At 45.4% G+C, this 26202-nt stretch overlaps 1 protein-coding gene across 2 annotated transcripts in view; it reads left to right on the forward strand.

The window, feature by feature from the left end:
• Positions 1 to 26202, forward strand: part of fbn2b (fibrillin 2b) — a 124268-nt gene that overhangs the window by 8145 nt on the left and 89921 nt on the right. For both annotated transcript variants that reach the window (XM_042323054.1, XM_042323056.1), the window contains exons 3-7: positions 6497 to 6579; positions 6895 to 6996; positions 13692 to 13787; positions 13915 to 14010; positions 23405 to 23602. In XM_042323054.1, the coding sequence (XP_042178988.1) occupies positions 6497 to 6579; positions 6895 to 6996; positions 13692 to 13787; positions 13915 to 14010; positions 23405 to 23602 (575 nt within the window). The remainder of the gene's footprint in view (positions 1 to 6496; positions 6580 to 6894; positions 6997 to 13691; positions 13788 to 13914; positions 14011 to 23404; positions 23603 to 26202) is intronic.

Below are 26202 nucleotides of genomic sequence, written 5' to 3' on the forward strand. Positions count from 1 at the left end.
ACCATGTTTCATTGAAATGTACAGCTGTGTGTCATCTGCATAGCAGTGAAAGTTAACATTATGTTTTCGAATGACATCCCCAAGAGGTCAAATATATAGTGAAAACAATAGTGGTCCTAAAACGGAACCTTGAGGAACACCGAAATTTACAGTTGATTTGTCAGAGGACAAACCATTCACAGAGACAAACTGATATCTTTCCGACAGATAAGATCTAAACCAGGCCAGAACTTGTCCGTGTAGACCAATTTGGGTTTCCAATCTCTCCAAAAGAATGTGAAAGATCCATTGTTGAAACACTCATAAGCCTAAATGCCAATTTATGCTCGAGAATGTTCCCTTAAGAGTCTCATTAGGTCATTAACTAACTGTTTCATAGGAATGTTCCCAGCATGTGCAAAGAATGCTTCCAAGATACCATTCCCTTATTGTCAAATAGAACTTAAGCAGAATGTTGTTACCATGTTTTAGAAGTTAAGATATTACTGTTCTAGACACATTTCATGGGAACATTCAGGTCCAGTTTTCTGTGGTTTAGGAGAAGTGCTTTCAACTTACATATGTGACACAAATTATTACATTATGCATGTTCATTTATACAGTAATTATTATTCAACATGTCCTCAGTTGGGAGTTGAACTTACAACCTCTTGATTCACAGCATTCAGATTGTCCTTCTACGCCACCATGTCTGTGTCAGTTATCAGTTAATTTGACTGTTCTCTCAACATTGATGACTAATTTCAACAATTGAAGGGCTTTCTGTAAAGTTGTCTGATGTTGGTGGGGCATATTAACCTGTTTTAATGATACGCCTGAGTCACTATGCTCAATTAAAGTTTTTCTTGAGTGTACTTTTAACAGAGCTGATATTTACTTCAAAGTGCATTCACCCTATTGCTTACAACTATGTAATTGTTTTAGTTCTACACCGGTGCCTAGGGAGAAGGGGTTAGGGTTTCTTTTGGACAGGGCTTAACTGTACTGGCCAAATAATCACATGCCCTAGAGATATCCCGTATTGGGACAGTGGTTAGAGTGTTTGTCATTGGTGTTGGTGGCCTAGGTTTTAGACCCGCTAAGGGAATCACACTACTGTCACATTCTTAGCAATATATGCTAATGTAATTATTTGGCAATAGTTACAACACACTTCTCTGATCTAATTTGAGTTTCAAATAACAACAACAATGAGTTTCAAATAACAACAACAAACTAATGCACCGGTGACAGTGTTTCACCTTATGCAGATTCCAGCTTTAAATGTAGCGCTGAAAACAGCATTCATTTTCCATATTCGGGCAAATCCTCTTTGCCTGAATATTGAAAGGCCAGGCTTAGCCTGAAGGAGAGAGCAGTAACAACAAACCCAAGCCAAATGGCTAACTGCTCTGTAGAGAGATGGATGTCTGTAGCAAGCAAGCAGTTTATGAACCATTCATTGTTAGAATGTTGTACTCTTGCTCTGTTTTTGTGTATGTCAAAACAGCATTTTTCAAGATTTTTATACTGTATGACCCAAGAAAATCTTGCTTCCCTTTTTTCTGTTTCCTTATCTGCTGCTCTGTTTTCTACTCCCTCCTCTGAGTCCTTCCTCCTCTCCTTAATATCAACTTGTTTTCCTTTACCTCCTACTGATCCCTTTCCCATCGTTCTGTCTTTTCACCGACTAACCTTTCATTTCTGTCTCTCTCCTTTCCCTCTTCTATCTCTCTATATATCTCTTTATATCTCTCTCTGTCTCTGTCTCACACTCTTCCCTTTCTCTGTCTCCCTCTCTCTTTCTCCCTCCTTCCATCATTGTCTGTCTCTGTGCCATCTGGTAATGCTGTTGGAGGTGTACTCTTCTCTGCTCTGCTTTCGGTCGATCTAAAGATCCAAACTACAGATAGTCCTCTATCTATGTTTTTTTCGGTGATTATTAGCAAGCGAGCTGGACACAGTCAAGAAACTGTATGAATGTAGGTCCATTATCATTTCTACACACTTTGGATTTGGTTTTAGTCTATATAAAGTATACTGAGTTGTTATTGGTTGGTATATTTCAAACCACTCGCGGCTAGATTGGACCCCTCGCAGGCCTGGTATATTTAACACCCGTGCATTAGAGTAGCCAAACTCAACCTGAGGACAGGTGTACTGATCTGGAACCCAGAGAAGGGTCAATCCGGACTGGATAACATCGCATTTGTTTTATAAATTCAATACATTATTTTGAGACAGCTTTTAAAAAATCAACCGGTCTCAGCGGTCTCTTTAACTCAGCAAACTCTCTTTCCTGCTCTCTCTCGAAGCAACGCTTACCTCAACTAATGCCCCGTCTAATCCAATTGCGTGATTATATGCAAATACAAGAGGTCGCTTCTTACCCAATCACATGAATCCAAATATCCTCAGTGGAACCTTGGGACAAGGAGGCAGAAAGAAACAGAAAGATTTGACCACGGTTCAACTGTAAATATCAGAGATAGAAGGAGCTTAGTTAGCAGTATCTTTGTTAATATGGCTTGTTCAAAAAAAAGAAAAGTTGACTCTGAAAACCGTATATTCAAAGACAAGTGGATGGAACAGTATTTATTAATTCTCCCCGCAACTAGCACAAACTGATGAGTCTGATATGCAGTGAGTCCGTAGCTCTCGTGGAATGTGCCAATGTTAAGTGCCATTATGACACCAGGCATGGTAAATTTGATCAGAAGTATCCCCTGAACATGGAGGTGAGAACACACCAGATTAACCAACTCAAATCCCCGCTTGAGAGGTCCACCAAAGGCCTTGTCAATTCCCTGACAGCCCAACAACATGCAATGGAGGATAGCTTGGGTTTAGGGAAAACATTTTTTAAAAACTTTTCAGTCGCTGAGATGGTAAAAGAATGCATGTCTGACGTTGGCTGACACCTTACTTGAAGGTAAACAAAAATATCATACAGATCCCACTGTCAGATTCCACAGCAATGAGGGGAACTGAAATATTAGCCAAAGATTTAACTTCACAACTTGATGAGGCCATGCATTTCATTAGCTGTGGATGAATCAACAGATAACACTGATAATTCCCAGCTTCTGGTGTTTGTCAGATTTGATAACAAAATAAAGAATTCATTCTGTGAGGAGATGTTGGGCTTAACAAATCCAGAAGCACACACATGGGGAGAGGATATCCATGAGGCCGTCAAATGGATGCTGACAAAGAGGGGGATAGATCTGAAGTCAGAGGTCTCCATCACCACAGAGCTCCAGCCATGATAGGAAGAGGGAGGGGACTAGTTGCACGTTTGAAAGAGGACCTGACATCATATCACTGCTTCATCCATCAACCTGTCATGTGTGCCAGTCTTGGAAAATAGTATTCTGAGGTCATGACAACGATGATGAAACTTTTTTCAACTTTTTGAGAGCAACATCATCCCTACAACATTGTCTGCTATGAGGCATTCTGACAGAGGCCAATGCCAGTTTTGATGACTTACTACTGCACAACAATGTCAGATGGCTCTGCAAAGGCAGGGTTTTGGAACACTTTTGGAGTAAATCAAAGTTTTTTATTAGAGCAAAAGAGTGACAAGGCAACTCAGTTTTCTGAGTTTTTGGAAGATGAGGAGAAGATGGAAACAGTTGCATTATTGACAGACAATCCATCACACCTTAATCAACTTAATGTGCAGCTGCAGGGATGGGTCAACACAGTGTGTGATACGATAACAGAAGTCCGTGCTTTCCAGAAGAAATTTTGAGTTTTTCAAGAGTGATCTCCAGGGAGACCATGTCCACTTTCCCAATCTTCTGGTGCAAACGCAGGGAGACAAAGATGTTCCCAACCATGTTGATTTCATCCAGAAGTTGATGGATAACTTCAAGGCTCTCTTTAATGACTTCACTGTTGGAAGAGAACTGCTACTGCTCATCCAGAACCCCTTCTTGGTCACAAATGTGACAAAGTTGTCAGAAGAAGCAAAACAGTTCTTCAGATGGGTAGATGTTGCATAACTACAAATGTAGTTGATTGAGCTGCAAGAAAATGTGGCTTTGAAGGAGCAGGCTGGTGATTGTGACTCTGCCACTTTCTGGGGAAAGATGGTGCCTGCAGCTGATGTCCCTCTTCTCAAAAAACTGTCACTATACACCCTGACCATGTTTGGCTCCACATGCAACTGTGAATCAGTCTTCTCCACAATTAACTTTATTCAAAACAAATACCGCACCAAGCCCACCAATGAACACCTGCACCAGTGTCTCAGAGTGGCTCTCACTCCATTTGTGTCAAAGTTCAAAGCATTGGCAAGAGACAGAAAGTGTAATTTCTCTCATTAATGCAGGGAAAGTCCCAGAGTGACTCAACATGAATATTGCATGGCCCACAGTGACTCAACATGAATATTGCATGGCCCACAGTGACTCAACATGAATATTGCATGGCCCACAGTGACTCAACATGAATATTGTATGGCCCACAGTGATTCAACATTAATATTGCATGGCCCACAGTGACTCAACATGAGTATTGCAACAGTGACTCAACATGAATATTGCATGGCCCACAGTGACTCAACATGAATATTGTATGGCCCACAGTGATTCAACATTAATATTGCATGGCCCACAGTGACTCAACATGAGTATTGCATGGCCCACAGTGACTCAACATGAATATTACAAGTCCCAGAGTGACTCAACATGAATATTGTATGGCCCACGGTGATTCAACATGAATATTACAAGTCCCAGAGTGACTCAACATGAATATTGTATGGCCCACAGTGATTCAACATGAATATTGCATGGCCCACAGTGATTCAACATGAATATTGCATGACCCACAGTGACTCAACATGAATATTGTATGGCCCACAGTGATTCAACATGAATATTGCATGGAACACAGTGACTCAACATGAATATTGCATGGCCCACAGTGACTCAACATGAATATTGCAAGTCCCAGAGTGACTCAACATGAATATTGCATGTCCCACAGTGACTCAACATGAATACCGCAAGTCCCAGAGTGACTCAACATGAACATTGCATGGCCCACAGTGACTCAACATGAATATTGCACGGCCCACAGTGACTCAACATGAATATTGCAAGTCCCAAAGTGACTCAACATGGATATTGCATGCCCCACAGTGACTCAACATGAATATTGTATGGCCCACCGTGACTCAACATGAATATTGCATGGCACACAGTGACTCAACATGAATATCGCAAGTCCCAGAGTGACTCAACATGAATATCGCAAGTCCTAGAGTGACTCAACATGAATATTGCATGGCCCACAGTGACTCAACATGAATATTGCATGGCCCACAGATGCTCAACATGAATATTGCATGACCCACAGTGTCTCAACATGAATATTGCATGGCCCACAGTGACTCAACATGAATATTGCATGGCCCACAGATGCTCAACATGAATATTGCATGGCCCACAGATGCTCAACATGAATATTGCATGACCCACAGTGTCTCAACATGAATATTGCATGGCCCACAGATGCTCAACATGAATATTGCATGGCCCACAGTGACGTTCTGTGCATTCAGATGATTATTTTTGTTCAATTCTCCTTTGTTCTCCACAAAACATGCACTTTATTTCATAAGAAATATAAATAATAATAATTCAAGGCCCAGGTACAATGGTTCACAGTGCACTGTTTTGCATAGACAAGTATGCAACCACTTCTGTTCCTCAGCTATGTTGATGCAATGTTGCACATATTTACATTCGAAAGAAGTTGTAATTAATTCAATTTTTTGTCTCATGTAATGTACATTTTATATAACAACATGTTTCCTAAGTCGCAGACAACTATGTTTGTTACTACGCTATACCACAGCACCGAACAAGGACGATATCCATCCACACCAAATAGTAGTTGAGTACCCCTGCATTAGAGGCTCTGAAGACACTAAGAGTTTGGGAGAATTCAGTATGGCCGTTAGGGTACTTGAGGCCAGGTTCATTATGTGTAAACCAGAGACAGACCTGTAGATGTGGTTGGGCCGTTTCCTCAGGGGGATGTTGTGGATAACCTGGCAGACCAGTCAGCCACACTCCGAGCTGTGTGATGACTCTTACATGTGTCAGGTGTCAGGGCAGCCTTCCGTCCAATAATAAAAAATAAAAAACTCCCAGTACCAATCAGCAGGCAGAACCTGGACTCCAGGAGGGGTACCGGGCAGGATGCCAGAAGACCAGAGACCAGGGAGGCTTAGAGAAAGGTGTTTATAAATATCTCCTATTTCTTGGGAAGTTTACATTGAGTATGACTGAAAACAAACTGGTATTTTTGTGTAAGCCTCATTTATAAAATGTCTACCGTTCGGGGAGGCTTCGTATCAACGTTGGGTCCGTTTAGAGTGAAAGCGGGTCTCTGAGCACTTGGAAAATAATCATGACAATGTGTATTTGTTGAGGACTTTGCCTAAATTATATCGGGGCTTGAGTACTGAGTTTGTTTTCCCTGTCTTACCCTTTTGAAGGCCCAATGTGTGTGGCTCTCGCTTCCACTCCTACTGTTGCCCTGGCTGGAAGACTCTGCCTGCAGGGAACCAGTGTATCGTCCGTAAGTACTAATAAGTTATATTACATTATATCAATTTGTTGATGACTAAATAACTTGAGTCATTGTGGGTTGCCTTTGCTAGTCCAATAAATCAAATGGTAGCTTATTGTATTTGTGTAGCTGTTTCCCACAAATGAAGTGCCAAAACCCTGCAGAGCATTTCGCTACACCCGCAATAACATCTGCTAAATATGTGACCATTAACATTTGATTTGATTTGAAAGAGTTGGCCAAGAAGGGAGCCATCCTCTTCCGGCTGGCTGTGTAGAGGTTGCTGTGACATCTATATGACATTGTTTCTCTCTCTCCTCCCAGCAATCTGCCGTAACTCGTGTGGTGATGGCTTCTGCTCCAGACCCAACATGTGCACTTGCGGCAGCGGACAGCTCTCCCCCAGCTGTGGGGCCGGTGCCGGAGGTGAGTCACAACATCTAGCAATTTACCAGAAACCACCCAATACACCCCAACACCACTCAAGACAACCTAACACACACAATGCACCACTACAGCTATAGATACTGGAAAGTACAGAAATCCAAGTTGGCACCACTGTTCCGTGACAATATCACCATTCTAATTTGCTAAATCTCAAATTGAGTTTGCCTAGGTCGCTCTGTGTATTCATGGGTGCGTTCGACATTGCAGCTGACTTTAAAGGCGAGTTGAGACTGACTGATCTAAAAATCACCTTGCATCATAAATAACTACTCAATATTATTTGTAGATCAGTCACAATTTACCCATGATGCACCATGGTTTTGATGCTCTCAAACATGGCCCATTTCTAAGCCTGAAACTTTAAGCCGCTTCAGATGGCAATCTCCGGGTCACAGGGTTTGGGAGGATTAATACACATGGCTGAGGCTCCTAGCCTTTAGAGAAGTACTTCTACAACACTTACTGAGTGTGTTGCAAGCTCGGCTGGGCCCGGGCAGTCTCGTCAGTCACGCCTAGCCCCTTCAGGCCCTTGTACACGCACACTGAGCCCTGAGCGCGGGCCTCCCCGTCTGACCCTGAGGTGTAAAACAGGGATCGACTCCACAGTCCACACTGGTCAGATGCCCCAGAGAGGCCCAACACCAGCTTTATGTGCTGGGAAAACAGTTCCCAAAACCAGAGTATGAACGGCTAACGTCCCTCCATAGACAAGATAGGCCTCCAGGCCTCCAGCAGAGCCGAGCCAAGTGATGTGGTATGAAACAGTATAAAGTCATTTCCCTCAGAGAGAGAGAGAGGCCCTAGAGGCAGGAGCTTCCCATAGTGTGGTAGAGAACTGATTGTCACACTCACTGCACACTCACTGCTCTCATACAGGGGGTTTATGGGCTTTTTACAGACCGGCCTTACAGTATTGGGATTGTCCAGATAAACTAGGACAAGAATAGTAGGTCTAGAGTTTGTTTTGTCTGATTTTTGGCAAAGGGTCCAGAAATATTGTAATTCAACACTGTGAGTTGTGTCTATCAATAAAGACTGTTCTCTCTCTCTGGCCTTCTGGGAGATTTTATGGGGTCAAGGGTCATGCATGTTTATGACTGCTAATGGCATAAATACACCAATCGGCCAGTGCTGGGAAATGGCTCTGTCAAAGCGTGGCCTCTGTTTCATACAGGTTTCGTACAGCTGGGGACTTTCTGTCCAATAAAGCTATATTTGATACTTCATAAAAACCTGTTCTGTCTAAATCAACCCTCCATATGTTTTGATAATGTAGGTTGACCTGTGGCTCTATTTCACTGGGGTGTTCAGTTTCCACTATGTGTCTCAGTGCTTGTTTTTAGTAGGAAAGCAAAGCACTTTGACACCTTACAGAAATTTCAGGCCTTCCTATGTTGCAATACTGTTTTGGGTGATTCAGACTAACAGAAGCTATATAGAGTTTTTGGTAAATACTGTGCATTTCCCTTCCCTTTAATTACATCCAGTCTCTGACACCGTAGTCATTGGTCAGGTTATTGATAGTACTTTTATGGCTCAGAGGCCACATCTGGAATGTAGAGGTTGTAACTACTCAGAAGAAATGAGCAACATGTTTTTGATCAAGCTGTTTATATCTATCTTAACCCATACACGTGCTATAGTCATATAGCTGTGGGTTCATTTCCAGATGTCACAGAGGCAAATAAACTTGATTTATTTATTCTTTATTGATAAAGTTCATCCCATTGAGATTGTCCAAATCATATTTAAGGGAGACCTGTCCTAAGGGAGACCTGTCCTAAGGGAGATCTGTTAATTATCGCAGAATTTGTTACAACATGGTGCCTGACAAATAAATGAATGTAGACAATATAAATATCAGTTGGCCATAATAATCTAGTCTCCAGAGGAGCAGTTGTGTCCTGGATCAGTCCAGTCATGTCAGACTTCTTCCCAGAACTATAATTCCCGTTACCTCACAGTCCCTCAGAAACAGCTGTCAACTAACAGGGTCCAAATGGCCTCAGCACAGCTCAACTGTGGGGAAGTGGTATTATATAGATCTATTACACAGACAGAAGAGCCCCAGATGAAAGCGTTCTGAAGACCTTGGAAACCCTAATCACTTCCAAAGTTCATTTCAACACTATGGACCACAGATGAAGCTGGTCCCAAAAAATATTTGAATGGAGATTCTCCAGCCCTATTTGATTAACTTTACTAATCAGATGAAGTTTTGTTTACTGAAGTCCATAAGTGAAAGATGGAAATGTGATTCAGACAAACTCACCAGACTACACTGTTACTTAAGGCAGATTGATTTGCATGGCAATGAAAAATGTCATGCTGTGAATCGTTTCAGACACAGTTTGTCAACATTTCAGAGCACTTGTATTTGACGACATGACATCTCCATAGTGAACTTGACGTTGACATGTCACTATTCCCAGGAGCTGCATATAAGCCTATACAGAACAGAACACAGTCATAAAGTGCTTCAGTGTTCAGACCCACGACCACTAGTTTCCTGTGCTCTCTCAACCCCCCGTAAAAATCACACAGATGTGGAGGATGCAGGCCGACCCACAGGGCAGCCACACAGAGGTACATTGTGGTTCCCCGGGTCTGTGGGACCCCAACCTCCTACCTGTTGTTCAGCATGTGTGGCGCTTTAGGCACAGGTCACAGGAACGGGCCATCTCGCCCCCTTTCCACCCCCTCCACTTCCACCAACCCCCCGTTAAAGAGAAAACACATGAACCCCTCCAGCCCCTGAATGGTTTGTAACACAAAGGTTCTGTAAACTTAGAGTTTACAACCATGTCTGATGTTCTTCCTATCCCCCCCATTTGTGACCTAGAATCACTTTTTTGGAACAGATGAGAGACCTTTGAAAAATGTACTCTGCTTTGATGAAACCATTGCATGATTACGTCATGCTGGAATTGACATATTTCATGTTTCATTTCCCTGTTGGCCTGAGAAGAGATTAGGCTGAATGCTGTGGGAGTTCAACAATATGGCCCACTGTCCTGGAGCTCTGAGTTGAGCTGAGGTTGAGTCCAGTGAGAATAGACCTGTACACAAACCCATAAACCTGTAGTCCAAAGGCATTCACATGAATCCATCACCAAGTGTCTGCACGAGATGCTAGCCAGGCCTGGGGTCAGAATGGTCGTTAGCTGGACCAGCTGTGTACAGTCAGTCAGAACGCTACTACTGGGTTATATACAGTAACTGGACGTTCCAGAGAAACTGTAGGTGAAGAAGGTTTCCAGGAAATTCAGTCATGCCACCTCAGGAATCACATCCTGTAAAGACAGAAAGAGAAATGGGGATCAATTACAGTAATTAGGGGGGAGGGACAGGCTATAACAGTCTAGCAGAGAACAGTCTATGACTACCCGTCAGGATTCTCACGATGGTGCTGCTACAAAAACATTTTGAGGATCTGAGGACCCATGCCAAATCTTTTCAGTCTACTGAGGGGGAATAGGTTTTGTCGTGCCCTCTTCACGACTGTCTTGGTGTGCATGGACCATGTTCATTTGTTGGTGATTTGGACGCCAAGGAACTAGAAGCTCTCAACCTGCTCCACTACAGCCCTGTCGATGAGAATGGGGGCGTGCTCGGCCCTCCTTGTCCTGTTGTCCACAATCATCTCCTTTGTCTTGATCACGTTGAGGGAGAGGTTGTTGTCCTTGCACTACACGGCCTGGTCTCACCTCCTCCCTATAGGCTGTTTCATCATTGTCTGTGATCAGGCCTACCACTGTTGTGTCATGAGCAAATGTAATGATGGTGTTGGAGTCGTGCCTGTCATGAGTGAACAGGGAGTAGAGGAGGGGACTGAGCACACACCCCTGAGGGGCCCCCGTGTTGAGGATCAGCATGGCGGATCTGTTGTTGCCTACCCTTAAAAGCGGCCCGTCAGAAATTCCAGGATCCAGTTGCAGAGGGAGGTGTTTAGTCCCAGGATCCTTAGCTTAGTAATGAGCTTTGAGGGTACTATGGTGTTGAACGCTGAGCTGCAGTTAATGAATAGCATTCTCACATAGGTGTTAATTTTGTGCAGGTGTGAAAGGGCAGTGTGGAGTAAAATAGAGATGGCATCATCTGTGGATCTGTTGGTGCAGTATGCAAATTGGAGTGGGTCTAGGGTTTCTGGGATAATGGTGTTGACGTGAGCCATGACCAGCCTTTCAAAGCACTTCATGGCTACAGATGTGAGTGCTACGGGTCGGTAGTCATTTAGGCAGGTTACCTTAGTGTTCTTGGGCACAGGGACTATGGTGGTCTGCTTGAAACATGTTGGTATTACAGACTCAGACAGGGAGAGGTTGAAAATGTCAGTGAAGACACTTCCCAGTTGGTCAGCGCATGCTCAGAGTGCACGTCCTGGTAATCCGCCTGGCCCTGCGGTCTTGTGAATGTTGACCTGTTTAAAGGTCTTACTCACATCGGCTATGGAGAGCGTGATCACACAGTTGTCCAGAACAACTGATGCGCTCATGTATGTTTCGGTGTTACTTGCCTCGAAGCAAGCATGGAAGTCATTTAGCTTCTCTGGTAGGCTTGTGTCACTGGGCAGCTCACGGCTGTGCTTCCCTTTATAGTCTGTAATCGTTTGCAGGCTCGAAGCCGGTGTAGTACAATTTGATCTGAGTCCTGTATTGACGCTTTGCCTGTTTGATGGTTTGTCTGAGGGCATAGCTGGATTTCTTATAAGCTTCCGGGTTAGAGTTCCGCTCCTTGAAAGTGGCAGCTCTACCCTTTAGCTCAGTGCGAATGTTCCCTGTAATCCATGGCTTCTGGTTGTGGTATGTACGTACAGTCACTGTGGGGACGACGTCCTCGATGCACTTATTGATAAAGCCAGTGACTGATGTGGTGTACTCCTCAATGCCATCAGAAGAATCCCGGAACATATTCCAGTCTGTGCTAAATGGAGGGCCACATGGAGGGCAAGGGAGAGCTTTGTACACGTCTCTGTGTGTGGAGTAAAGGTGGTCTAGATGTTTTTCCCCCTCTGGTTGCACATTTAACATGCCGATAGAAATGAGGTAAAACTGATTTAAGTCCCTGGCCACTAGGAGCTAGCAGGACAGAAGGCAATGGCAGATTAGCCACTCATCGCCTGATCCTCACAAGGCACCCTGATCTCTTTCCGCAAAATCTCAGTTTCCTTCTCCATCGAATAACGGGGATCTGGGCCTGGTCGGGTGTCTGTAGTATGTCCCTCCTGTCCGACTCATTGAAGACCAACTCTTCGTCCAGTTTGAGGTGAGAAATCGCAGTTCCGATGTCCAGAGGCTCTTTTCGGTCATAAGACACGGTAGCACCAACATTATGTATAAAACAAGTTACGAACAATGCGAAAAAACTAACAAAATAGCATGGTTGGTTAAGAGCCCATAACACGGTAAGATGACGTTTTGTGACGTTTTTGTTCATTTTGGACTTCAGTGAGAGTTTTTTCTGCTGCTCAGGCACACCATTTCTTCTGTAGGCAAGCCGAAGTTCGGAGCCGAAGTCTACGCCCCTTCGTTGGTGATTGGTCAACAGTAGGGATTCTTCAATAAAGTCTTTATTGTCATTCAACGAGAGACGACTCGTTTTCATTTTTTAATTGAGAAATATTGTGTCACACATCTTAGTTAGATATAAAATTACGTTACTCAGATCTCCTCTGCAAAAACGTCAGAAATTACACATTTCTTGAGTTATCTTAGGTTAATTCACACTATTTTGAGTTAGTGTATACTGACTATGGCATCTCAAAATGGACAGGCTTTTCTCCCGTTTTTCAAGTGAAGGTCTTTTAAGGGAGTATGCAGCACATTTGTTCGGTTCGGCTAGCCAAGTTTGGCTAGGCTTCATCCTAACTGAAGCCTGCTGACACTTCTCACTCTGCTCTGGGATGGCTGCTCTCTGCCAGATCTGGTAGGATAGAGCAGAGCAGTGGGGGTCCTGTTTTACATCTCCCCACATCCCCCGAACATACTGTCTGTCAGTCTGTCATTCTGTCTGCCTGCCTGCCTGTCCATCTGTCTCGGGCAGGCTTTTCCTGTCTTTCAGTCTGTCGAAAGCTCACTGCTTTGAGTTCTGAGTATGCTGCTCCTCCAGAATTGAGGTTTTCAGCTCTCAGCACATTCCCATCTATAGGAAACAGCTGGCTCAACTTATAGCCTCCACAATCTGTTTGATTATACTGTAGCTGGAGTGGGGCCTGCCTGGGCCTTGTTTGGCAGTAAAGTGCTCTACAATATACTAATACAATTAAGTATACACAAGTACAGCCCAGAATTGCAGTAAGAGTGCTCTACAAATGTTATAGTACAAAGTGAGTGTTGATATAGTTGAGTTGAACTGAAATGCTTTTAGAGCCCAAATACCAGTATGTAAAAGACAGTCAGTACCCAAGTGTCAATTCCATTGGACGAACTGTTAGTCTTGGCACACGTCTGATACTAGACCTGGCTGTACAACATTGTTCCAAGTTAAACCAAGCACCTGGGGGTCATTGCTTGTGTATGTGACCACCAGCTGGTTGAGTCGAGGTCCTCGGCTAGCACAGGCAAGTTGTTCCGGCAGCATCTGTTGACCCCAGTGTGTGTGTGTGTGTGTGTGTGTGTGTGTGTGTGTGTGTGTGTGTGTGTGTGTGTGTGTGTGTGTGTGTGTGTGTCCCACAGTGCAGAGCTGTAACGTCAGGTGTATGAACGGAGGCAGTTGCCAGGAAGACTCCTGCTCCTGTCAGAAGGGTTACACCGGAAATCACTGTGGACAGCGTGAGTATCTACTTCACTCAGCACTCCCCCGGCTAGTGTGTGTTTGTGTGGCGTGAGTGTGTGTGTGTGTGCGCGTGTGTGTTAGTTTCAGAACCCTAACACACCTCTTCCCCTCTCTTCTCTGCAGCTGTGTGTGAGAATGGTTGCCAGAACGGAGGGCGCTGTATTGGGCCCAACAGATGTGCCTGTGTCTACGGCTTCACTGGCCCGCAGTGCGAGAGAGGTAAGAGCCAGTATTTCCACTTCACTCCTACTATAAACCCACGGGTCTGCTCATAGGTGGCTACATAATCAACACGGGATCCTGGTTCATCCCATAACCCTTGTTTCTGCTCACAGACATTATCAACTGAGGAACAGACTGGAGATGCCAGAGGTATTCAACAACCTTGGAGGATAAATGGAAGTTGACACAGGAATGTTTCTTGATCTTTATTGTTAAAAACCAAAGTGTTTGAAGTGTATGGCTGAAGGCTGTAGCCAAAATACTATTTTTTAAACTAAATACTATAGCCAAAATTATTTGGTATTTAACACTAAAGAAACCTTCTATCAACATCCATTGGTTCTCAAGATTTATTGAAAACCTCTTACAGAAAGACACATCACAACAGTGCCTCTCTCGGGCTCTGACTGAGAGACGCCACATGACACCCAACTTTCTCATCACACACCAACCAGTACTGTGGACATTTGTGAGCCAGGACCTTTAAAGGCTTTGATCTACTGTATATATGAACTTCAGATCAGTCTAGATAAGAGGAACAGTGAAGGACAGCGTTTGATCTTGCCTGATGGAAAATGAGTCTTGGTCCTAGAAGTGAAAGTCCCCTCCATGTACCAATGATGGGGAGTCGAGAGATTTCCTATTAAAGCATATATTAACTTCAAGTCTAGACATAGTGTGACCGTAGGATGACTTCATACAGTAAGTACAGACAGACAGACACGTGGGGGTTTAACCAGGGATTGTAATCTGGATTGTGTAGTGTTGTGGATAGTGAACTCCCTTTTGTAGAAACTACAGCTGAGATTAATGGTTAGGGGGAGGGGCTATGTCTCAGTGGGACTATGTCTCAGTGGGACTATGTCTCAGTATGATTTGGGTCCATGTCATTTCAATACAGTCAATTCTTGAGAAAATTATCTGCGATTTTCTCCCCTGGACTCCCCCTGTTCTCCCCCATTCCCCTTGCTCTCTCCCATTTCCCTTGCTCTCTCCCCACTGCTCTCCCCTGATCTCTCCCCTGGCCTCCCCCTGTTCTCCCCCATTCCCTTGCTCTCTCCCATTTCCCTTGCTCTCTCCCCACTGCTCTCCCCTGATCTCTCCCCTGGCCTCCCCCTGTTCTCCCCCATTCCCCTTGCTCTCTCCCCACTGCTCTCCCCCTGATCTCTCCCCTGGCCTCCCCCTGCTCTCTCCCCATGGCCCCTTGCTCTCTCCCATTCCCCTTGCTCTCTCCCCCTGCTCTCCCCCTGATCTCTCCCCTGGCCTCCCACTGCTCTCCCCCATTTCCCCTGCTCTTCCCCCTGCTCTCTCCCCCTGCTCTCCCCTTCACCCCTGCTCTCCCCCATTCCCCCTGCTCTTCCCCCTGCTCCCCTCCTCTGCTCTCCCCTTCACCCCTGCTCTCCCCCCATTCCCCTTGCTCTCCCCCCCTGCTCCCCCTTCACCCCTGCTCTCCCCCATTCCCCTGCTCTTCCCCCTGCTCTCTCCCCCTCCCTCCCCTTCACCCCTGCTCTCCCCCATTCCCCTTGCTCTCTCCCCCTTTGATCTCTCCCCTGGCCTCCACCTGCTCTCCCCCACCCCCTACTCTCTCCCCTTTGCTCTCCCCCATTCCCCCTGCTCTCTCCCCTCTACTCTCCCCCACCCCCTACTCTCTCCCCTCTACTCTCCCCATTCCCCCTGCTCTCTCCCCTCTACTCTCCCCCACCCCCTACTCTCTCCCCTCTACTCTCCCCCATTCCCCCTGCTCTCTCCCCTCTACTCTCCCCCACCCCCTACTCTCTCCCCTTTGCTCTCCCCCATTCCCCTGCTCTCTCCCCTCTACTCTCCCCCATCCCCCCTAAACAACTTGGGTCTTGTTTTCTTGGAAAACACAACACTGGGGGAGAGCTTCGCAGACATCTGGCAATAAATAAAGTTCCCTTGGAATGACAGAAAAACGTTTCTTTGTGGAGTGCTGTGGACATTTCCTGACAAGGAGTGGAGCGAGGGAAAGAGGGAGAGAGGGGAGGAGGGAGGAGCAGGAGGTAAAAGTCAAAATGGACTCCCCAGCTGTGTACACAGAGGCAGGCACAAACAGTCTCGTCTCTGTGCTAAGAGAAAAGGCAGACTACCGGACCCCAGCAGCCCTACTGTAAACCCCCCCACCCACCGCCCCTGTGTGTGTGTGTGTGTGTGTCTGGTGCCAACCTGTCAGATCCCCTGCTGGCTCCTCACTGTGTCCTGTAAAAATATTACCCCGTCTGTCTTTTTCTCCGTCTTCGCTTGCCGTAGTTTGGAGGATGCTGTAAAACTGTTGCTCCTCCTCAATCATCCACAGAGCATCTAGCCAACGAAAGAAGATATGCTCTAATTCTCACATAAATACAGGACTTCCTTAAGACAACAGCCATCATCTCAGTGAGAATTTACATGTCATTATTAGTACTATCCTGTCCTGTGAAGGCTGTAAAGACGTCCACCTCGATAAACCTTTGACTCACGCTGCCCCAGGGTTTCATTTAGTGGTACTGTGGGATTACTATAAAACCAAGCCCAGAGGTGCTTTGACAGCACAGTATGGCTACAGTGGGTGCGCTGTTTTTCCCTGTTGACTTAATGTCTGTGAAATCTGCAGATATAATGGGTTTCTCTGGCGGGGTGTGGAGCCCAGGAGCAGTATTGGTGAAAGGTATGTGTGTGTGTGTTGCAGACAGTCTGGTTAAGGTAGAGTTACAGCGCAGACTGACAGCCACTCTGGCAACTCTCTAATCAGCTGAGTTTCCCATCCCCAGTCTAACACTAACCCTCCAGCCTGCATCCTAACCACAGCTGCCTTCATCCCCAGTCTAACACTAACCCTCCAGCCTGCATCCTAACCACAGCTGCCTTCATCCCCAGTCTAACACTAACCCTCCAGCCTGCATCCTAACCACAGCTGCCTTCATCCCCAGTCTAACACTAACCCTCCAGCCTGCATCCTAACCACAGCCGCCTTCATCCCCAGTCTAACACTAACCCTCCAGCCTGCAGAATAACCCTAACTCTAGCCTCCTCCATCCTTAGCCTCCTCCATCACCAGCCTCCTCCATCCCCAGCCTAACCCTCCAGCTTACAGAATAACCCTAACTCTAGCCTCCTCCATCCTTAGCCTCCTCCATCACCAGCCTCCTCCATCCCCAGCCTAACCCTCCAGTTTACAGAATAATCCCTAACTCTAGCCTCCTCCATCCTTAGCCTCCTCCATCACCAGCCTCCTCCATCCCCAGCCTAACCCTCCAGCTTACAGAATAATCCCTAACTCTAGCCTCCTCCATCCCCAGCCTCCGCCATCACCAGCCTCCTCCATCCCCAGCCTAACCCTCCAGTTTACAGAATAACCCTTGCCTCCTCCATTCCTAGCCTCCTCCATCACCAGCCTCCTCCTTCACCAGCCTCCTCAAGCCACAGCCTCCTCCAGCCCCAGCCTTCTCCATCCCCAGCCCCCTCCATCCCCAGCCTAACCCTGCAGCCTACAGCCTAACCCCAGCCTCCTCCATCCCCAGTTCTCCTCCATCCCCAGCCTAACCCTCCAGCCTGCAGCCTAACGCCAGTCTGCAGCCTAACCGTAACCCCAGCCTAACCCCAGCCTGTAGCCTAACCCCTAACCCCAGCCTCCCCAGCCTGCAACCTAACCCTAACCCCAGCCTCCCCCAGCCTGCAGCCTAACCCTAACCCCAGCCTCCCCAGCCTGCAGCCTAACCCTAACCCCAACCCCAGCCTCCCCCAGTCTGCAGCCTAACCCTAACCCCAGCCTCCCCCAGCCTGCAGCCTAACCCTAACCCCAGCCTCCCCCAGTCTGCAGCCTAACCCTAACCCCAGCCTCCCCCAGCCTGCAGCCTAACCCTAACCCCAGCCTCCCCCAGCCTGCAGCCTAACCCTAACCCCAGCCTCCCCAGTCTGCAGCCTAACCCTAACCCCAGCCTCCCCAGCCTGCAGCCTAACCCTAACCCCAGCCTCCCCCAGCCTGCAGCCTAACCCTAACCCCAGCCTCCCCAGCCTGCAGCCTAACCGTAACCCCAGCCTCCTCCAGCCTGCAGCCTAACCCTAACCCCAGCCTCCCCCAGCCTGCAGCCTAACCCTAACCCCAGCCTCCCCCAGCCTGCAGCCTAACCGTAACCCCAGCCTCCTCCAGCCTGCAGCCTAACCCTAACCCCAGCCTCCCCCAGCCTGCAGCCGTCCATTCTGCAGCCTGGAGATCCTAGCCCTTTCATTACAAAGCAGATGTGTAAACGCTGACACGGGGAGTTGTTTTGCTCATGTGTTCAGTGATTCTCGTCCATTAACCAGGCTCAGATCCAATAGTGAACATTACTACTCTTATGGGCCCACACAGTCAGCCCAGCCCAGCTAAGGCCAGCCCAGCCCAGCTAAGGCCAGCCCAGCCCAAACAAACCAAGCGAAGAAAACACGGGAGAGCTGGTCCCATGATGACATCAGGCCGATGATGAGGGGATGGAAAGGAGGGAAGGAGTGGAAAGGGGGAAGTGTTGCTATTTCTGTCCCCCTCCTGTAGTCTGTCAACGGCTCCCCCAGTGGAAGGGAAGGATGGATTCAAGTGAGAAAAGTGTGCCATTTTTTGCTCCATAGAGACCGCATAGTGGGACATGCTGCCAGAAAGAGAGATCCGTGACTCTGTAATGAGTAGAGTACAGTAACTACCTCATCGTCATGTTATGCCTTTTATGTCGTTTTAATGACATCGCCAAATGATGTTTTATGTGTCATTGGAAAAGTTAAAAACACACGCTGGCTTTTGAGTCCACTTTTCATAGTGGCACTAAATTTAGATTATTCTCTCTTTAAAAAATTGAAATGATTTGCCCTCAAAAAATGACCTCGTAAATTAATTTGTGAATGGTCCTAAGAGGCACAGTGAAGGACAGCCTTTGATCTTGCTTGATGGAAAATCAGTTGACGTCCTAGAAGTGAGAGTCCCCACAATGTACCAATGATGGAGAGTCCAGAGACTTTAAGCCTGGGTGCCTGACTGTTTCTCCAATCAGTAATGCCACATGGTTGCCTTGCCAAACAACACCGTGACAAGATGACTGAAGCAGAATCAGACTTGAACCCAGGATAAGTCCATTTTGTTCTGAATTAGAGTATAAATTGTTTTTAGAATGAACTTGAGAGGATAAGTAATTGTATCTGTGGAAAGAAAATAATTGCCAGACAGACATTGAAAGAGCGATAACAGACCCTAAAGTACTCTTTTAATGGGTAGCAAGAATTGGGTTGTGTCGGTACTGAGCCCTCTGTGTTCACTTAAGTTTCCACAGTCGTGTGTGTTCTGCATATTTACCCACAGTGGTGGTTTCTGCTTCAAAGAATGCTATCCATTAACTTAGCAGTCAGGCAACACAGCTTTCTGGTGCCAAAAGCCAATTTTATATCACTGGAGAGAGATTGTTATCCTGCGTTTAAGCTTATCTCTCTCACTTTCCCCAAACCTCCCAGTCTCCCACAGTCTCAAAGCAGGGGTTACACAGGGAAGCATTCTAGTGTATCATCACGTTTGGGTGAGTGTCATAAGGAAGGGTTCAGCCTCTTAGAGCCACTTCCAGCTGAAGGGGAAGTAGATTTAAGGGCCGGTTGATAATGCTGTTCACAACAGTAACAGAAACACCACAATGTATGTGGACGCCTGCTCGTCAAACATCTCATTCCACAATCATGGGCATTAATTATGGTCCCCTCTTTTTAATCATTAATCATGGTCCCCTCTTTGTTGCTATAACAGCCTCACTCTTCTGGGAATGTTTTCCACTAGATGTTGGAACAGTGCTTCAGGGACTTGCTTCCATTCAGCCACAAGAGCTGTTCAATGGAGTCGAGGTCAGGACTCTGTGCAAGCCAGTCAAGTTCTTCCACACCGATCTCGACAAACCATTTCTGTATGGATCTCGCTTTGTGCACGGGGCATTGTCATGCTGAAACAGGAAAGAGCCCTCCCCAAACTGTTGCTACAAAGTTGGAAGCACAGAATCATCTAGAATGTCATTGTATGCTGTAGCGTTAAGATTTCCCTTTACTGGAACTGAGGAGCCTGAACCATGAAAAACAGCCCCAAACCATAATTCCTCCTCCGCCAAACTTTACAGTTGGCACTATGCATTCGGGCAGGTGGCGTTTTCCTGGCAACCGCCAAACTCAGATTCGTGAAGTGTGATGGTGAAGCGTGAATAATCACTCCAGAGAATGTGTTTCTACTGCCCCAGAAACCAATGGCGGTGAGCTTTACACCACTCCAGCTGACACTTTGCATTGTGCATGGTGATCTTAGGCTTGTGTGCGGCTGCTCGGCCATGGAAACCTATTTCATGAAGCTCCCAACGAACAGTTATTGTGCTGATGTTGCTTCCAGAGGCAGTTTGGAACTCAGTAGTGAGTGTTGCAACCGAGGACAGACGATTTTTACGCACAATGCGCTTCAGCACTCGGCCGTCCCGTTCTGTGAGCTTGTGGCGCCTACCACTTTGCAGCTGAACCGTTGTTTCTCCTAGATGTTTCTACTTCACAATAACAGCACTTACAGTTGACAGGCGCAGCTCTAGCAGGTCCGAAATTTGACGAACTGACTTGTTGGAAAAGTGGCATCCTATGACGGTGCCACAATTTTTTTCAGCAACGGGTGTGGCTGAAGTAGCCAAATCCACTCATTTGAAGGGGTATTCACATACTTTTGTATATATAGTGTAGCTACTATACACACATTTGAGGAGTTTAGATGCGTGCACACATACAAAAGTAGCCACAAACACATACATGTACACACACACACACACACACACATACACATACAGTTCAGAATGCTCATATCGTTGGGAGGATGTGTAGGACACTGGAGATACCTGGAAAGGATACAGATGTGACTAAATATGGAGGTGTGTTGGTGAAATGCAGAATACAGAAGAGGAGGTTCCAGTGAATGTTTTTGATCTATTGAGCAATTTGAACTGTATTCAGACCAAATTGTTGAATGTTGTTGACTTCTGCCAGTACCTCCTTATACCCCATTCCCATTCCTAACTCTTCTGGCCCTGGAATGTTCATGTTCCCTGATCGTAGTCCACACACACACACTTGCATGGCCTCTTGCATGGCCTGCCTGTCTGGTTCTGAGTCAGTCGGATCTTGTGGCGTTGAGACATAGAGACCTTGGCGTGGCAATTGTTATTCAGTCCATTAAAAGAGCGAACTCTCTGATCGCTCCAGTCTTTTGTTTGGCCTGGCGGGCGGGCGTTTGCACACAGACAGACAGGGCTCTGCTGAACTTGGCTGGAGCCTCCAGCAGTCGACTAAAGCTCTTCTGAAAGGTTTGGCCATGGGAAAGCACAGGCGCCTCCTCACTTTCAGGGCCTCACTGCTGATCAAAGGAATGGCAGCCGGACAGGGATAAATCCACAGCTTTCACTTTCTTTCTCTCTCTCCCTTTATTTCTTTCTTTCTTTAAATTTTAAATGTCTCCCTTCCAAGTCATCTCATACCTTTTGCATGAACAGCTTCCCTATACTGTAGCTCTCACCACTAAGTTCTACACTCTTAGAAAAGAAGGTGCTATCTAGAACCAAAAAGGGTTATTTGGCTGTCCCCAAGAGATCCCTTTGAAGAACCCTTTTGGTTCCAGGTAGAACCCTATTAGGTTCCATGAAGAACCCTTTCCACAAAGGGTTCTACATGGAACCCCAAAAAGTTTTACCTGGAACCAAAAAAGCTTATCCTATGGGGACAGCTGCAGAACCCTTTTGGAACCCTTTTTTATAAGAGTGTACTGAAATTGTTGATTAGATCAAAACCAGATCAAAGCATGACGGACATAAAGGATTGGACCATATGAGTCCAGCTAGTGTGAGTATTCTGATTTACATGAGTTTTTAATGTGTTGACTGGGAGAAGAATAGAGGAGAGGCAGTGTTTGTTAGTTAGTGGGGGGTTGTGGATGTGGTCCAGAGTGATTCAGAGTTCCCATTGGACACATCTGGACCAGGGCCAACCAGGCCAGATTAATCAAGCCCAGATGGCGGTGATCGCCCCAGTGGGTCTCTGCCACTGAGAGGGGGACAATCTTGTCCAGGCAAGATGGTCAGGTCATGGGTGTGAGCAGGAGAGGAGAGGGGACAGTTAGATGTTGCTGGGTGCTGTCTTCTCTCTTTCTCTCACTCTTTCTGCTTTCTGCTGCTCTCTCATTTTCAGTCTGGGCTGGCTGTGATTGACCTTTATTTTAGTTTTAGCACCAGGGAGTTATAAGAGCAGCGCGGCCACAATAATCTGTCCTATCTCTCTGTACATCTCCTTTAGAACTCAAGAGGATCAACTTAAACCACTTCTCCAGGGTTTATGTTAGTTACATTCCTCCTGACAGTGCCTCTCAGACCCTGTATTCTATTTCATTCTCCATCTACAGTACCTCTAATGAATGCTGTATTAGCTTTGGCGCCACTACTGGAGTTAATAAGGCCTTTCCACCACACCAGAAGCCATCATTAGGCCCGTTTGAGTTTTATTACGTGCGATTGAATGGAAATCATATTGCTCAAATGGTTTCAGCATGAGTTCATTGTGTTTGATTCGTGAAGTGCGGTTAACAAGATTATGTTGCTGCGGTCGTTGCCTGGCGAGCAGCGCAGCAAGGTGGCCATTGAAGTCTGAGGACATTGTGTTCTTCTAATTACTTTGTTTCCACACAGTGACACAATGTATCTGTGTTAGTACAGTACAGTCCGAGAGGTTACAAATGTTGTTGGTACGGTCGTGATAGCTTCACCACGGTCCACCAGACCTTTAGACCAGCTTCAGACCTGAGGCTGGACCGAGAATGTTTGTCATGGGAAGGTTGTTATTGATGGGAACCAGCACTAAATGGGTCTCCCATTATATAATGTAGTTATCCCATTAGACAAATGAATAGGAGAATCCACTGTCCAACGCATTTCCGGACCAAAGTCTCTAACCAGGAACGAGCAGCAGCGTACATTTAGTCAAATAGGTTAAAGACGAGGGAGGTAAATAAATTCACCCAGACAGTGCCTGCTCTGACTTAGGCCCCAATATCTCCTACTGCAACATTTAAATGCTACTAAAGGGTGTTCTTACATATTTAGTGTATATTTATATTTAATTCAATAACACTTCAAATTCAATGAAACGTAGCTAGCAGAATTGTGAAATAGACTTGGCTTTCAGTTATACAGAACATTCAGAAGGCCATTTTGAAGAAGTGAAACAAGAAAATGGCTGACTATTTCTCTCTCATAAGGCAGCCCTCCGCACCTCTGATTCAGAGGCGTTGGGGTAATATACGGAAGACACATTTCAGTTGAATGCATTCAGTTGTACAACTGACTGGGTATCCCCCTTTTGCCTTATCTCCCACTAGACTACAGGACCGGGCCCTGTTTTACGCAGGTCAACAACCAGATGTGTCAGGGCCAGCTGAGTGGCATTGTGTGCACCAAGACCCTGTGCTGTGCCACCATTGGACGGGCATGGGGACACCCCTGTGAGATGTGCCCTGCACAGCCTCACCCCTGTCGCCGAGGCTTCATCCCCAACATCCGCAGTGGAGCGTGCCAGGGTAAGACGCACAGACACACACACACACACACATGCATTTTTACACTTGCATATTAACACACCTGGATGATCTTCAGTCTAATAAACTCAACAAGTGAGTCACACACAAACACACTCACCCTCCTCATCACAAACACTATAACCATTACTTGATCTGTCACCATAAGCAACCAAACTCCTGCAGCCTGCAACCACCACCCATACAGAGAGACCAACACACACACACACACACAGAGAGAGAGAGAGAGAGAGAGAGAGAGAGAGAGAGATGGAGAGAGAAAGAGAGAGCTGAGATACACATCAAAGCCAGAGAAAGAGAGGAGAGTTCTCATTTCATCGCTACATGAACTGAAGTTCACCTTCCTTCATCAACATTCCAGCAGCAGACCCAGGCCAGTGTCTGTGTAAATACAGGCTGTTCTCTCTCTCTTCATTGTCTAGCCTCTCTCATCCAGGGTTTTAACCAGCCCAGCCTTACTTATCTTTTATATTTGTCACTGACTACTACCAATGGGCTGTCGTGAGAATGATTATTGAAGACTTCTTAGTAACTAAATATATTCACTGTTGCTATCGAAGTCATTACAAAGGGTAGGTTTAACAGAGCAAATGAAATGTAACCATACTTTATAAATCAGAAATCATCAATGATACTATTTAGGCCTATATAGCATTTGCAAAGTCATCAACAGCTACTGTTTCAATTCAACCCAGGGTTCAACTAAAAATAGACAATACATATAGGCCTAGGGCTTCTTCATGTTAATCATTAATATGATGGATTCACGTCTCCATCTCAACCAAAAATCTAAGTAAATTATTTAACTTTGATTCTTGGTTGAGATGGAGACGTGAATCCAACATATAAATGATTCATTTCCAGACAAACTGGAATTTGTTGACAACCAAACACAATTCATTATCACTTTTTGCAATACAGTACATAGCATATTAACAAATGATATGTTGGATTCACGTCTCCAACTAAACCAACATTAAAAGTGAAAGAATGAGACTAAACTTTATTTAAAGTTTGATTGGATTAGATCCTATTCTTTCAATTAGATGTTTGGTTGAAATGGAAGCATAAATCCAGCATATCAATTATTAATTTGTTTGTAGACAAACGGGAATTGTGTATCCACAAATCATTTATATGTTGGATTCACATATCCATCTCAACCAGAAAAAGTTTAAGAATAAGACTAAAGCTAATCAAACTTTCAGTGGCTCAGATAAAGATATATTTGGTTGCGTTGTCAACCAAACACAATTCAAGAATATTTTTGTAATACGGTAAATAAAATGAAAAACAAAAATGAAGGGTTACAAATGAATGTAACAGTAGTTATTCAACCTTAAGTTTGGGAACACATCCATGGCCACATTTTGAGGTTTGCCTAATGTGACTATAAATGTCTTATGTTCAAGATGCAAAGGTTTCAGGTCTGAGGAGAGCTTCACAATCTGCGCAGAATATTGAACAACATTGATCACTTGCACTATGTACTTTGAATGTAATCTCAACTGCAATCCAAGTCATTTGGTTGTGCTATTAGATAAAACAGTGATAACACGTAGAAATACAACATATCTGACATTGTATTCCCATTTGAACTTTGTTGTGCTTTTAGATTATTGAAAGCATAGTGATAACACATTGGTAATTCAACAAACTTCTGGCTGTCTTTTTGAGTGTGTGAATAAAGGTTGAAATCTCATTGATCAGCGTCTCAACCAAATATTCCCCACATTTCCATGTTAAAATGAGGTGGTGTGCCCAGTGGGTAGGCTCCATAAAGTCCAACCAGATGAAGCAGTGAGGCTGTATCAGTAGATGACATGTACACTCTTAGCAAAAAGGGTTCCAAAAGGGTTCTTTGGCTGTCCCCATAACCATTTTTAGCTCCAGGTAGAACCCTTTTGTGTTCCAGGTAGAAATAACCCTTCTGGGTTCCATGTAGAACCCTCTGTAGAAATGGTTCTACCTGTACCTAAAAAGGGTTCTGCTATGGGGACAGCCAAAAAACCCTTTAAGGTTCTAGATAGCACCTTTTTTCTAAGAGTGTAGAGGTAGCGTGCCCTCTTATGAAACACAGCGTCTCACCCCCCAGCAATGTTCAAACGACCCTCCATGGACTGGAGCCTCTTCCTCTTTGTTGGGATTTTAATAGGATATGTCTAGCCAACACCTTCATCTCATGATAATGGATTGCCTTTATGTAATGTTTTACAAAGGGGGACACTTACCAGCTAGCACATTTGGTTCCTTGGGAGATGTGGGAACATATGTTTTTGGTTTCACTTTGGCTGTATGTGAAAATGTTCCTGTTCTTGGGACGTTTGTTTTTAGGTTACAGGGGGGTTCTGAGAACATTTTACTCTCGATCTTTGAAGGTTTTCCTGGGAGGTTTTATTAACACTCTGAGGTTATTTGGGTGGTTTTAAATAACTTTCTTAACACTTTCAATAAGACTGCAATACATATAGGCAATCTTATTTGGGGTAAAAAAAATTAAATAGGACCCTTGGACATTTATTTTCTTAGGCAATAACCATGCAAACACATTTCTTTTTTTTGTGACCAGTAAGATTCAAACC

Source organism: Oncorhynchus tshawytscha, linkage group LG06, assembly GCF_018296145.1.
Source record: "Oncorhynchus tshawytscha isolate Ot180627B linkage group LG06, Otsh_v2.0, whole genome shotgun sequence".
In the NCBI taxonomy this organism is placed as follows: Eukaryota; Metazoa; Chordata; class Actinopteri; order Salmoniformes; family Salmonidae; genus Oncorhynchus; species Oncorhynchus tshawytscha.